At 35.5% G+C, this 16337-nt stretch overlaps 1 protein-coding gene across 1 annotated transcript in view; it reads left to right on the top strand.

Moving 5' to 3' along the window:
- The window catches only part of LOC126878694 (craniofacial development protein 2-like), a 56633-nt gene extending 49625 nt beyond the window's left edge, over nt 1-7008 (top strand). The window contains exon 4 of the mRNA XM_050641557.1: nt 1688-7008. Coding sequence (XP_050497514.1) covers nt 2789-3979 — 1191 coding nt within the window. The 5' untranslated portion in view covers nt 1688-2788 and the 3' untranslated portion in view covers nt 3980-7008. The remainder of the gene's footprint in view (nt 1-1687) is intronic.
- The last annotated feature ends 9329 nt before the right edge of the window (nt 7009-16337 follow it).

Genomic DNA, 16337 nt, shown 5'->3' with positions numbered 1-16337 from the left:
CCTAGATATCATAAAGACTATTGAAAACATTTACCAAAACAACAAAATGGAAGTCAGAATAGTTACAGAACCTATAGACATAGGCAACGGAATAACGCAGGGGACTCATTGAGCCCTATCTTCTTCGATTTATTCATGGATGAAATCATCAAAGAATCAACAAAAGAAGAGGATACAGCATGGGAATCAAAGAAGTAAAAATACTCTGTTACGCAGATGACGCTATATTGATAGCCCAAGATGAAGATAGTCTGCAAGGATTAGTCCATAGGTTGAAGATAAGAGTAAAAGAATTCAGTATGACAATCTCATCTCAGAAAACTAAAACAATAGTAATCAGTAAAGAGCCAATTAGATATGAAATAGAAATCGATGGCATCAGTATTGAACAAGTAATGGAAAGAAAATACCTTAGAATTACACTGTCTATTTATGGAAACCTGAACAAGGAAGTGAGAGATCAAGTAGAAAGAGCATATAGACTGGAAGAATGCCTTAATAACAAGATATGGAGAAACTGCCATATTAACACTGAGATGAAGTCAATAATTTATAGTCAGTGTAAGAACAATAATGACATATGCATCAGAAAAAGACGCGACACAGCCCCAACAAAAAGACTACTAGAAAAGGCAAAGATGAGAATACTGAGAAGAATAACAGGAAATAGGCTGAGAGATCGAAAGAGGAGTGAAGACATTATAAGAAAATGTAACGAACAGTGTATAAACGAATGGACACTGAACAGAAAAAGAATGGAAAAATGAGCAGAATGGGGAGACCTATTTGGTCTAACTACCAACAGATAAATCACCAATTGGTAGAAATATAGGACGACCACGCAAAATATGACGTGACAACCTTCCATAGAGGTATCATTCAGCCAATAAACAAGCAGAATTGCTTATAAGGACAAAGAAGAGCTTAAAAAATAGTTTTTCCACCTTCCTCTACCGAAAGTATACTTTTCCTCCCTAGGGAGGAAAAGTAAAAGTGACGTCATGGTTGATGAAATAACTTATTGACGCCCTATACAATATTCTATCAGCTATTATGTAAGTATATACATTTTAAAGTTTATTTATAGAGAATTTTGCAGAATGGTAAAAACAGTAAATTGTTATTTTGATTTATCAATGTTTACATTAATAATTTGACTTACATTTGACAGTTGACAGTTATACTGTAACTACCTGTTAGTTTTAGTGCTCTAATAAACTTTGTCAGTTAGTCACATAAATAAATTATTTAAAAATGATAAAATTACTTGATATTTGAGGAAGATGGAAAAACCATATGTATAACATGGGAGTAAAGTGCCTTTTCCTCCCTTGAATGATTATTGCCCGACGCGTAGCGGAGGACTTCATTCTCGGGAGGAAAAGTAGCACTTTTCTCTCTTGTTATTTAAATAGCTATATATTCCACATCAAACAGTGGATGATCAGAGGTTAACGAAAATAGAGAAAGTGGATATTTACAGCTTTTTTCCTATTATTTTCAGTGTGCATGTTTCAAGTACACAGTGAATCGTTTCACTGTAAACCATTTTTGCTTGTCTTTCAGTTTCTTTATCAAATTAGGAACTTAAATTTGACGATTTAGAAATTGGATCAATTAAAAAAATTGTTTTGTGTTATAATTCGGAATAATCAATTACTGTATTTGTTTTTGTGTCACTTTTTAGGAAGAGCAGCTGAAAATGATATCAAGTTCACATTACCAACAAAAATCCAAGCAAGAAGATTCCAGGCGGCAAAGTCGGTGCAAAAAAATCGATCCACTTAAAATTTTTTTCATTTTTGAAGTCTCGAATTTCCTAAACCTGTTGTCCGATGTAAGTGATTTTTTTACCATGTTATAGCCTATATCATGTTACCATGTATATAACAATATCGCTATAATAATATTGTTGCTGGACATATAAACTGTCATTGGATACCGGATGTACGAATCAAACTGTGTTTTTTTCTCAAAGTTCGCATCACCCGGTGGACTATTATAGCATTTATAAAATACTGAAATTAAAACCCAACTATAGCCTCAGGTTTTCTTAACATTCTTTTTTTAGATTCATTCGCTTATGTAGGATAATAAAAAAGTTAGGTACTTTAACAACTGGCCATGTTTGTCATCAGTACAGGGTGTTTCTAAATAAGTGCGACAAACTTTAAGGGGTAATTTCACATGAGAAAATAATGACAGTTTGCTTTATAATCATATATCCGCAAACGCTTCGTTTCCGAGATACGGGATGTTCAATTTTTTTACAAACTGACGATTTATTTATTGCTTTAAAACCAGTTGAGATATGCAAATCAAATTTGGTGGGTTTTAAGACGTAGTTATTGCACATTTTTTGACATACAGTTAAGAATTTAATATTCACCATTGGCGCGCAAACGGGTATTATGACCGATCATATTACCCGTATGCACGCCGTATGGTGAATATAAAATTCTTAATTGTATGTCAAAAAATGTGCAATAACTACGTCTTAAAACCCACCAACTGCAACTGGATTGGTCTGCAGGCTAAACTAAGTGAGGGTAGTCAGATATGGCGAAAACTCCACCGAGCGATTGCCGGTATAAGCAATCCCACACTTACTGACCAACGGCTTCGGGCGGATGAGTTGGTAAGTGGAAGGGCACTCTTTTGTCCTGGCGCTAAGAAATTGGCACCAAAGGCGAATGAATCAAGTAAATGACCAACGGCATAAGGATACAGAAGGCAAGGAGAAACCACTGTATTAAAGATCCAATTGGATATCTCTAGTACAATCATCATGGCTGTACAACGTACAATAAATTCTGGTACTGATCATGGACATCGGAAAACAAGATCCGGCAGGAGAGGTAATTCTCATGACAACAGGGCCTCTCAGGTCGTAACCCGGCGAAATCCCTGTTTTAAAGATGCAATAAATATTGGTACGTGGAACGTCAGAAGTATGTATGAACCTGGAAAAATGAACAATATTATACAAGAGATGCAAAGGTTAAATATCGATATTTTAGGTATCAGCGATACAAGGTGGTCGAGTTCAGGCAGCTTCGCGACAAACAACGGAATGATATATTTTTCAGGAAATAATGACCCACACCACAGATATGGAGTAGCAATTGTTGTATCAAAAAAAATGATGCAGTCTGTTATTAACTTTACACCAGTGTCTGATAGAGTAATATTCCTTCAACTTCATACAAAAACTGTAAATCTTAATATCATACAGGTTTATGCTCCTACTGCAGAAAAATCAGATGAAGAGGTTGAGGAATTCTATAAACAAATTAACCATGTTCTAAAATCTATAAAGGCAAGAGACGTCACAATTATCCTTGGTGATTTTAATTCCAAAATTGGGGAAGGAAAAAGCGGCAAATATGTAGGAAATTATGGTCTCGGGTTAAGGAACGAGAGAGGAGACCGAATGTTACAGTTCTGCCAAGAAAACGATATGATTATTTCAAACACATTTTTTAAACTCCCCAAAAGAAGGCTTTATACGTGGACATCACCTCAACATAACGCACAGAAAATAGTTAGGAATCAAATAGACTTTGTGTTGATAAATGAAAGATACAAAAACGGCATAAAATCGGTTAAGGCGTACCCAGGCGCAGATGTTTCCTCGGACCACAATCCCTTGATAGCGCGTGTAAGCATTAAACTTAAGAAACCTTCACAAAGGGTAAAACCAGATTACATAGATACCAGCCGCTTACAGAACTCAAAAATCAAAGAAGAATTAAAGCAACAGATAAATGGTAACCTAAGAATGTTGTCTAAAAAGGAACCAAACACGCACGTGGAAAACAAGTGGCAAAACTTAAAAGAAGCCCTAATAAAACCCGCTCAGAATATCCTTAGCAGAGGAAATACGACAAAAAGACAAGAATGGATGACAGAGAAAATTTTAAGTCTCATGGAGGAACGAAGACAGTTTAAGGGAAAATGCAAACAAAAATACAACTAGATACACAAGCAAATTAGAGATGAAATAAGGTCAGCGAAAGAAAACTTTTACAAAAGAAAATGTGAAGAAATTGAAGAACTGCAATTAAAACATGATACGTTTAACCTACATAAAAAGGTAAAAGAGTTGGCAGGTATACAAAAAAGGAAGCATCCCAATGTCCTATACAACGCAAATGGACAAATAATAACTGACCTACAAGAAAAGCTTACGACATGGAAGAATTATATAGAAGAACTCTTTGCCGATGAAAGAGAGGATCATGATATTGGTAACATACAAGGTGAGGAAGGACCAAAAATCTCTAAAGAAGAAATACTATATGCTATAAAAACAATGAAAAATGGCAAATCACCGGGTCCAGATGGACTTCCATCGGAACTTCTTAAGCTTGTGGAAGATGAAACAGTAAATGTTTTGGTTGACCTCTTTAACTGCATTTATAAAACGGGAGAAATACCTAAGGAATGGCTTCTGTCAACTTTTGTGACTATTCCAAAGAAAACAAACGCAAAACTTTGCACCGACCATCGCACAATAAGCTTAATGGGACACACACTAAAAGTATTTCTTAAAGTGATACATACAAGAATTCACAAAAAACTAGACGCTGACATCAGTGATACTCAGTTCGGGTTTCGAAACGGGCTTGGAACAAGGGAAGCACTATTTGCACTTAATATCATGTGCCAAAGATGCCTGGATGTTAACCAGGATATATATATATGTGCTTTATTGACTACAACAAGGCGTTCGATAAAGTTCGCCACGAACACCTGATGAGACTGTTGGTAGAGAAAAACTTGGATAAAAGGGACCTCAGAATTATTTTCAATATTTACTATAACCAGAAGGCGAATATAAGAGTAGAACGGGAAACAACCGAGGAACTCGAGATCAAAAAAGGCGTAAGGCAGGGATGCATACTTTCACCAACCTTGTTTAACTTATATTCAGAAGATATTATAAACAGAGCCCTTGCTGACCAAGATATAGGAGTTAAAATAAATGGCACTTTAATAAACAATTTGAGATACGCTGATGACACAGTATTAATAGCAGAAACCCCGGAAGATCTCCAAACACTGATAAACAGAATAGTAGAGTGCAGCGAAAAGTTCGGTTTATCACTTAACATAAAAAAACAAAAATAATGATGGTGTCGAAATCTCCACAAAATTTTTCTGACATAACCGTACATGATCAAAGAATTGAGCGTGTTAGAAAATATAATTACCTGGGAACTGTGATTAATGAAAACAACGACAACTCTGAAGAAATCAAGATCAGAATAGCAAAAGCTAGAGCTACTTTTACCAAAATGAAAACAGTTTTATGCGGAAGAGAGCTAAGTTTAAATCTTAAAATTCGCCTGATGAGATGTTACGTGCTGTCAGTTCTTTTCTATGGAATGGAAGCTTGGACACTGAAAAAGATCGATACAAGGAAAATAGAAGCATTCGAGATGTGGATGTACCGCAGGATACTGAGAATATCGTGGACAGAGAGAGTGACAAACATGGAAGTGTTGCGAAGGATGCAGAAAGAAAAAGAACTTGCGCTTACTATTAAAAAGCGCAAACTGCAATACTTGGGACATATAATGAGGGGACAAAAGTACCAGCTACTACAATTAATTATTCAGGGAAAAATAATAGGTAAAAGATCCATTGGCAGAAGAAAACATTCATGGTTGAAGAATTTAAGAGATTGGTACAAGTGCAGCAGCTGCCAATTATTTAGATCTACGGTATCAAAAATACGCATAGCCTTGATGATAGCCAAACTTCGGAACGAGGACGGCACCTGAAGAAGAAGAAGAAAACCCACCAAATTTGATTTGCATATCTCAACTGGTTTTAACCCCTTCGTGTCGGACCGTCATTCGGCAAGTCGGCTCCTATATACGGATTCGAGCGCTTGCCGACCGGCTTCGCGGTCGGTTAAAATACAGTATCACACTACAACTAATTAAAGTTAATGTAATAATATCACTAATTTTAGAAATAAAACTATTTTTATTAAATTTATTATTCTACATAGTATGTGAGTTAAATTAAATTTTATCCTTAAAATACCATTTTGAACAAAAATTATTAAAAAAGATAAACAAGATAATTCGGATGGAATTCCCCAGATTATTTTCTGTTTGATATCGTCCCAGTCTCCTAATCTGGGAAATTCCATCCGAATTATCTTGTAAGTGATAGTAAGGTAAGTTGCAAACAGCAGCACAGTAACTTTACCTCCCACACAATCCCATCAGTCAAACATGCAAACAACCTTATCACCAATAAAATTAACTAAATCTAATCTTCAGGACATCACCCACTTTTGGGCGTGGTTTCCCCACTTTTAGATTTGAATAAGGTAATTCGGATGGAACAAAAATACCTGAAATATGATGCAGATGGTGGCATCGCCGTATATGGCGAACAAAAACTCATGATGCACCCGTGTGCATCACCGTACTGAGCGGACAGTCAAGCATAATGCACACGGGTGCATCACCGTACCGAAGGGGTTAAGGTTAAAGCAATAAATAAATCGTCAGTTTGTAAAAAAAATTAACATCCCTTATCTAAACGAAGCGTTTGCAGACATATGATTATAAAGCAAACTGTCATTATTTTCTCATGTAAAATTACCACTTAAAGTTTGTCGCACTTATTTAGAAACACCCTGTACTGTTAATGAACATGGCCAGTTGTTAAAGTACAGCAATATTATTACAGCGATTATGAATAAGGCTACAGCGTTAATTAATAGGGCTATAACATGGTAAAACAATCACTTATATCGGACGACAGGTTTAGGAAATTCGAGACTTCAAAAATAAAAAAAAAATTAAGTGGATCGATTTCTTTACACCTGAGTGCACATATTTTCACCTAAATTCATTTATTACAAGGTTTAGTATTTTGATAGTATTCTACGAAATTCATGATTAAAATAACTTTGTGTTTGACATAACCAATTATGTATATGTAATAAATCACAAATTGAATAATATAGTAATTAAATTTCTATTTACTTTGTTTAATTTGTAGATATGCCTATGTACTTATCTCAACTTATAATATATCTTAAGCCTCTAAACGAAACAACACCAAATAACTAGTTAGTTAATTTCAGTAGATCAGCATAATGAATCCGATCTTTCAGAAGTTTCGTTAGCTCACTTTTTTTTTAATGAATTAAGTTTACATGTTAATTCAGCTATATGAAGAGATACAAATATATTTGAAAGACTATCCGTTAGATGATCCCCCGATAGTACTATTTCTAGGTCTACCTGTTGTCAAGGAGGCTCTGAAGAAGACAGATTTTTACCATTACGACCGTAGTCTCTCGATATAAATTAAAACAATTTATATCACAGTATGGTTAGAACGCCCTCTAACGGGGAATAAGTGAAATGAATTTCGACTCGATTTAAGTTCTCTGTTTACCCAGGTATAACCATACCAACAGGCACCACTAGGAAAACATTCCACTTTGCAGTTCAGAGAACCCGTACGAAACGAGTCTGTGTACTCTATACAGAGTATGTCATTAGTAAAATAAGAAAATCTACGATTTCGGTTTGATTAAAATCTGTCTTCCTCCATCCCCCGATAGTACTATTTCTAGGTCTACCTGTTGAGCCTCCTTGATAACAGGTAGACCTAGAAATAGTACTATCGGGGGATTGAGGAAGACAGATTTTAATGAAAACGAAACCTTAGATTTTCTTATTTTACTAATGCCATACTCTGTATAGAGTACACAGACTCGTTTCGTACGGGTTCTCTGAATTGCAAAGTGGAATGTTTTCCTAGCGGTGCCTGTTGGTATGGTTATACCTGCGTAAACAGAGAACTTGAATCGAGTCGAACTTCATTTCACTTATTCCCCGTTAGAGGGCGTTCTAACCATACTGCGATATAAATTGTTTTAATTTATATCGAGAAACTACGGTCGTAATGGTAAAAATCTGTCTTCTTCAGAGCCTCCTTGATAACAGGTAGACCTAGAAATAGTACTATCGGGGGATGGAAGAAGACAGATTTTAATCAAAACGAAATCGTAGATTTTCTTATTTTACTAATGCCATACTCTATATAGAGTACATAGACTCGTTTCGTACGGGTTCTCTGAACTGCAAAGTGGAATGTTTTCCTAGCGGTGCCTGTTGGTATGGTTATACCTGGGTAAACAGAGAACTTAAATCGAGTCGAAATTCATTTCACTAAAAAGAATTTTGCATTTTATGAAATATTGTCTGTAACCAAAGTCTTGCCAAATTGTATAGGTAAACTGTAAGTAAAAAGTACTTAGTAATAAAATTGTTACTCATATGTTACCCATTATAATCGTTATAATTTTATATATTTTCTATATAAATAAATTTTCTATATTGAGTTCATCTCTATAGCCCAGTATGTTCATTTCTGGATGGAGTTAGGTTAGGTTCAATATGAGCGAGCTTAACTACCCTTCCAGTCGACCTAAGAGGTCTATTGTAGCTCATCGCTAGGTCATAGTTGTCCCTTCAGCCTAGCCATTTTAACAAAGTCTATTATCGCCTTGCTTGACATTTTTACTAAGTCGTAGAACTCTAGTTAATTATCCTCAAATGTATTAATCCTTATCCTATCCAATCCTGGGCAATTATACAGAACATCTTGTGCCCTTTCATCATCAGCCCGACAGAATCTGCAATTCGCTATTTCCGTTAGTCCGATTTTGTTCATGTGCCCCTTCAGGCGGCAGTGTTCTGTTAGGAGACCTATGATAATTCGCAGATGATTCCTATTCATATCTAGTAGATATTTGTATATATTCTTCGAAGGTTCAGGTATAAAAGCTTTCGAATGTTTGAGACCCGTTTTTTCGTATCGACCACGAGTTCGAATCTCGGTATTAACAACGATATTTTCATTTCTAAAAATAATACAAGCCGTTAACCGTGGTTCGGAGGGTAAGTTAAGCCGTCGGTCCCCCTGGACCAGTGTTGCTGCAATAGCAGCAGCAAGGGTAATAATATATAAAGGTAATAATAGTAGAAGGGTAATATGCAATTTAACAATTCGAAAGGATCTCGCCGGCAAAAATGCCATCATCATCATCATAGTCATTAACATCTTAGTAGATGTGTTGTGGTTCATAATTGGGCTTCAGCAGCTCGGACAGTTTGATTGATAATATTTCTCCTCTGGTCGCGGTCATCAGTTACATGTATTGCCTCAGTATACTGTTTGTTGAGAAGCTTTTTAGTAATGTCCGCCCATCGCTGTGGAGATCTTCCGCGTTGGCGTTGAGTCTGAGGCCTTCCTTGGACCACCAACCGCTCCATTTTGTGATCACTTCGATGGATATGACCAAAGAACTTTAAAATTCTAGAGTAAACGGTACTGGAGAGACGCTGATCCGGTTTAATTTCATCCAGAACCATCCGGTTTAATTTCATCCAGAACCGAGATATTTGTACGGCGAGCCGTTCATGGAATTCGAAGCAGGCGTCTCCATGTCCACATTTCAAAGGCGTCTATCTGACTCTTTGACTGTCCATGTCTCGCATGCATAGTAAAATATGGAAAAGACCAAAGTTGAAACGAGTCTCTTTTTGTTTGTCATAGTAATGTGACGATCACGCCAGACCCCGTTTAGTTCACTCATTGCTGCTCTTGCTAGTTGAATGCGTCTTCTAATTTCGGGTTCACAACTGCCTGTGTTGTTAACTAGAGCTCCAAGATATATCATAGATGAGACTACCTCGCATCCCGCAATAGTTTGGGTTTCAGGAAACTGTTGTTGGCGATCAATAACCATGATTTTGGTTTTGTTGTAGTTAACCATGAGTCCAAATTTAGCACTTTCTACCTCGAGTTTTTTTTAATAATTCAGTAATTTCTTCTGGAGTAGAGGCTAGAAGTGTAGTGTCGTCTACGAAACGCAAGTTAGATATCTTAACACCACCTAGGTTTACTCCTCCCTCCCAACCATCCAAGACTGCGCATTATGAACTCCGAATAGATGTTAAATAATAAGGGAGATAAAACGCATCCTTGGCGTACTCCCTTCTCCAAAGTGCATTTGTCAGACAGGTATCCGTCCATTCGAATATATGCCAGGTTATCTTGGTACAGTTTGCTAATAAGGTGAGTCAAGTGTTTAGGTACACCCATGGTCGTCAATATGTTCCATAGTTTGTCCCATCTAACATTATCAAAGGCCTTTGTATAATCGACGAAACATATAAATATCGGGATCTGGTATTCTCTGGCTTTTTCTATGATGTTTCTTACATTAAGGATTTGTTCTCTAGTACCTCTGCCCTTTACAAATCCAGCCTGCTCAGGTGCTATTTGCCAACTTATGAAGTTTTCTAGACGCCGTTGCAGTATGTAGAGGATCACCTTACTGGCGTGTGATATTAGAGCTAATAGCCTGTAGTTGTTACAATTATTTGTTGAACCTTTCTTATGAAGAGGTATGATTATGGTCTTTCTCCAATCCTCAGGCCAGACGCCTGTGTGCCATATTTCATTACACAATCGATGTAATATTTTCACTCCACATTCCGGAAGATGCTTCAAGACGTCTGCAGTAATGAGATCATATCCTGCTGCTTTGTTTAACTTAAGTCTTTTTAAAGCGAATTCCACCTCGGAAAAAAGTATGTCAGGTTCAGATTCAAAACTAGTGTGGTGTGTCTCTGTTGAAGGAGAATGGAAAGTGGAGGTCTGGCAGTCAGGTACAAACGGGGTGTCCGCTGGCATCTGGTCCGTATTGCCGTATAAAGACTTACAATACGCCCTCCAAACATCAATACCCTTGTCCAAATCCGTCTGTACATTACCTTTATCATCTTTGATAGACCAAGATTTCTGCTTGAATTTACGTGTGAGTAGTCTGACTTTATCAAAGAGTTCTTTGGTGTTATTTGTGTCGGCATGTAGTTGAATTTTTCTGCAGATTTTCTCTATATGTTTGTTTTTGTCTCGTCTACAAGCAGCCTGAATAGCTCTAGATAGCTGTCGGTACTGGGAATTCCTGAGAGGGTTCTCGATTCCAGCAATTTTAAGTTTTCTACGTTCTTCAACGAGGTCAAAAGTATCTGCAGACATCCACACTTTTTTTGGTCCGGTTGAGACGGCATTAGACTGTGCCTCGCAGTCAGTCAAGGTCTGTATCAAGGTATTTTTAAAAGATAACCAAATTTTTTCGGAATCATGAGTGACGATAGTTGGTAAAATATTTTCGAATCTTTCAATACATTGGCTTTTAAATTGTTGTGTATCTTTTATTTTTGATATCCTCTTGTTTCGGATCCTAGCACATGCCTTGAATTTTTGCTTTAGCGTTGCAAAAAGAAGTTGGTGGTCAGAGCCGCAGTCAGCGCTAGGTCGTGTTTTACATTGGCTAATATATGTTTTCCAACGATGTTTAATCATTATATAATCGATTTGATTTCGGTGTCGTCCGTTAGGTGAGATCCAAGTGTACAATCTTCTGGGGTGGTGCTTATACATAGAGTTCATTATTGTCAACGCAGAACTGGATAAGGCGGTCTCCCCTTGAATTACGTTCACCTATTCCATATCTACCCACAATATTTCGTATATGTTCGTCAGCCATAGTAACTCCGATTTTTGAGTTTAAATCACCCATGATGATAGCGATTTCTTTATTTGGGATATTTTGCAGATATGATTCCAGTTCGTTGAAAAAAGATTCAGTTGTATCATCATCAGCAGTTGAGGTAGGCGCATAGACCTGAATCAAATGGACAATAGAGGGAGATCCATTTAGTTTTAAGGAAATTATACGATCACTGATAGCTTGATATCCCAGTATATAAGGAGAAAGAGATTTTGAAACCCAAAAGCCAACACCATTGACACTTTTGTTAGTGTTGCCGGAAAAGCACATGAAATGTCCCAAATTAGTTATGTAGTGCCCCTCGTTACGGAAGTGAAGTTCAGAGAGCCCGGTCACAGAGATATTGGTTCGTTCCAGTTCCTTCTCCAGAATAGCTTGTTTGCCCGGTTGTAAAAGACCACGGACATTCCATGTAGCTATGTTGTATGGTTTGCGGTTATTAAGTTTTTGTTTTTCACCAGTAGCACATTTCGCATGTAAAGCCTGATGAGTCACGTCTACATGCCCGGTAACTGATTTCACACATTCCTCCCCGGACGAGAAGATGCGCCGGGTGCCATCCGGATCGCGAAGCTCATCATCAGCAGGGCTGCTTTATCCATTAGGCAATATAGGCAGTTGCCTAGGGCGGCAAATTATGAGAGGGCGGCAAAAATACTGTACAAAAAATATTTGTATATAAAATTAAAATCGAATAACATTTAAGTACATCGTACATCCATAAATGGAATATAAGTGGGTATTCATTTCTAGAAAACAAATTGCATTTTCTTAACACTATTCATTCAAAAAGAACAGAAGTCGTAAATTTAGGGATTAGACGGGCGCACTGTTCTATATTTTTTTTAAACTGAATCCTTTTGGGTTATTCGTGGTTGAAAATTTGCCATTTTCATTGGAAAAGTCGCCTTTTCGGACGGTTTTTTGCAAATACCTTAAAAATTATGCATCTAACGAAAAAATCTATAAAAAACATTTTTGTAGCTTATGAAGAATCAAAGAGATTCGTTTCTTCATAAGTCTTCTAGTGATAACATAAAAAGAGATATGATAGGTGGAACGAAATTTTTTTGTTCATGCTCAAATGGGCGTGTTCAACTTAATAACAGAGAAATGGTCGATTTTAAGAGTATAATGCTATCAGTATCTTTTATAAGTACTACCTGAAAAGACCTTTAAAATTACCGCACTGTTAAATTTCGATTACATTCAAACTAAGCGAGATAAGGTGCAACAAAAACGGATGACTAATTTATTTTAGATAAAATGCGAAGTATGTATATTTTAACCCCTCATAAACCAGATTTAAATGCATCATTTGCTTCTACAGTACCTTTTACTAAAGTGTTATTTCTATGTTCAACAAGTTGGACGGGTTTAAAATGTATGGTGTTTGAAAAAAATAAGATCAAATTATAGAGAGCATTTTTAATTTTTTTTTTAATCTTCCTTTTTCTCCATGTAACTCGAAAATGATAATGAGGTACAGTAATGAAAAAAAAATTGTTATCTAAAAGAAAACCTACATTTTTGTAAGGTATTTTTTTACGTATCTCTTATCACTTTCGAATTACATGGAGAAAATGGAAGATTTTTAAGAAAATTAAAAAATGCGCTCTATAATTTGATCTTATTGTTTTCAAAAACCATTCATTTTAAACCCGTCCAACTTTTTGAATATAGAAATAACACTATAGTAGAAGGTATTCTAGAAGAAAAACGATGCATTTAATTTCTGGTGGATGAGGGGTTAAATATGCTTCTCATTTTTCCTTACTTAAACTATATTAGTCATAAGTTTTGTTTGCACCATATCTCGCTTAGTTTGAATGTAACCAACATTTAACAGTTCTCGTTTTAAAGATCTTTTCAAGCACTACAAAAGGTATTCGTAGCATTATACCCCTAAAATCGACAATTTGAGCCGATTTGAGCATGCACCAAAAAATCTTTTTTCACCTAACATCTCTTTTTTTATTAAAATTAGAAGATTTATGAAAAAATGAATCTCTCTGATTTTTCATAAACTACAAAAATGTTTTATATAGTTTTTTTCGTTAGATGCACAATTTTTATGGTATTCCTAAAAAATCAGTCTCCGAAAACTGTCATTTTTCAATGAAAATGGCAAATTTTTAATCACGAATAACTCAAAAAGTATCGAGTTTTCAAAAAAATTTATAAAACAGTTATTGTTTAGAATTAGTTTCTCTGGCCATTTCCGGTGTTAGTTTGATAAAAAAATTTCCACCCACGAGAACGAGTGGGAACCACCCCTAGGTAAAAGCGTCATAGGATATAGCGTAGACTTTGTTTCTTGAGCTATTCCCTACTTACAGTGAAAATATCAAGTATGTTGATACAGTAGGATGGAATTCGGAGCCAAATACCCTCACTGATTGCACTAATATAGATACCTACATCATTCATACATGAATGCATTCACTTAGGTTCATTTGGATACCACAATAAAATCACCAATCACCAATAATTGACAATTGACATATCTAAATATTTAAAGAAGAGTGGATTGAAAGATATTCTCCCTAATTTTAATATTGCTTTGCGCAATTATTTGTGCCTCCAAGTTGCCAACCAACGTGTCCGCTGAAAGATCATTTTTGAAAGTGTCAAGAATTTAAAATAGTCATGAAAATAATTTTCGATCAAGTATGACGCAAGAACGTCTTAACAATTTGACTATTTTGTCCATAGAAAGTGACGTAACAAAGGCGATAAATTATGACGACATTATAGATGATTTTTCCAAAGAAAAATTAAGAAAGAAATCTGATGTGATCGAACTGGAATGACAATTTTTATGTATTCTTATTTAAATAAAAAATCTGCTTGCAATTTTTTTTAGCAAAAATGGTACATGCTTGAAGGGCGGCTACTAGAGAATTGCCTAGGGCGTCAATTGACCTAAACGCGGCCCTGATCATCAGGCCTCGCAGCTATTCCTCATATCATGAACTTTCGTGGGTAAAAATAAAAATGCCATACGATATTATTATTATTATTATTCCGATATCATTCTTTTAGTTGTGTTTCGTGCTATGTCAACGAAAGGTTCTGGACCTATGAATGTTTCTTTTACCCCTCTACTGACAGGTAGGTCCATTTTTTCGTTTCTTTCAAGACTCTGTCTCTTTGTAGATCTATGTCCTACCTATTTTCTTGCCACTGTTTATATAATTTTCTCTTTTATTTTTGCTTGAACTTCGTTTGACCACCACCAGGATTCTCAAACCTCTTTCCTGAAATACTTGGAAAAACGTAAGGAAAGTAGTTTGAGATTAAAGAGACCTAGTGGTGGTCAAACGAGGTTCAAGAAAAAATAAAAGAGAAGAGAAAATTTATATAAACAGTAACAAGAAAATATGTCGGACACAGTTCTACAAAAGTAAACGATCGTCAAAAAGGAAGCGAAGCTAAAGCAGAACCGTATGTGAATCGTAGTTCAGCCGAAATCTAAGAGAGGTTGTCGTTGTGACTTAACATCGCGAATGCAGGAGTAGATATTGATTTTCATCATTTTTTAGTTGTTGAAAGAAAAATAGTAAAATAATAACAAAGTAAAATACGACATGCAGTAACTACAAAGAAATGAAGTAAGAAAAATTACGAAAGATACATTAAGGCAAACTATTAGAGATACATAATTACAAGAAGTAGAAAACACGTGGGAAATATGACTAGAGTAAGAAATCAAGCAAGATTAAATATAGGTAACGAAAAAGAAAATCAATGGAACATATGATTGGGCAGGCAAATAATGTAAAACGAAACTACAATCCACAAAATACATACGAACTGGCAATGCCAGTTAAGTACAAATATCAACAACAGAGGCGAAAACAACAAAAACGCTCGAAATGAAAAGGAAAGAATATAAAGAAAAAAGAATGTGTGTGTACTTTGTACGCACGTAAGAAGTTATACTTCTATTATATGATTTCAACGAAATAAATATACTTTCAACAGGTTATTTGTATTTTATTTAAAGATTACACTAATTTTTACTTACTACTTTCCAGAAATTTTTATTAAAACAATAAGAAAAATAAAAAAAAATTAGAAAACACACGGATTCGAACCGGCGACCTCTTGATCTCCGGTCACACGCTCTTCCACTGAGCTATACTCCCGTTGCTTTGACAGGTTACAAGATTTCTCATACATACTGACAAATATAATAGACCAAGTGAAGTATACAAAAATACTTATTTAAATTAATATACTTACTATTATTATAAAATATCTTATTCCCGAGGAAGACAAATCCAAAGACACAAAAATTATAATAAATATATTTACTAAAAACACTAATAATATATTCTTTTCACGCACACCTTATTTGCGCTACATAAAGATGTAGCGACTAATACCATACTGTCGGTGTGCGCATGTGCGAAAGGGAATGTAAGAATTCACCCTAGTGCCTAAAGAAGTATAACTTCAAAAAAATTAAAAAGAAATGAAAGAGAGTATAGAAGGAAATAAACTTAGAGAGACACTAAAGAAATAAAAAAGTGGATGTAAGAACAGACAATATTGTAAAAGTAAAAACGGAGACCTAATCAATAATCCTCAAGACGAACGAATTATTATTATTAATCCTCAAGAGCTTATTTTCACCGTTTCAGTTTTTTTCTAGCTTCTATTTTTTATAAGTCGATTTCACTACCTGTTTTCCATTAACACTACG

This window comes from Diabrotica virgifera, chromosome 10, assembly GCF_917563875.1.
Source record: "Diabrotica virgifera virgifera chromosome 10, PGI_DIABVI_V3a".
In the NCBI taxonomy this organism is placed as follows: Eukaryota; Metazoa; Arthropoda; class Insecta; order Coleoptera; family Chrysomelidae; genus Diabrotica; species Diabrotica virgifera.
This window is presented reverse-complemented; position numbering and strand designations above follow the sequence as displayed.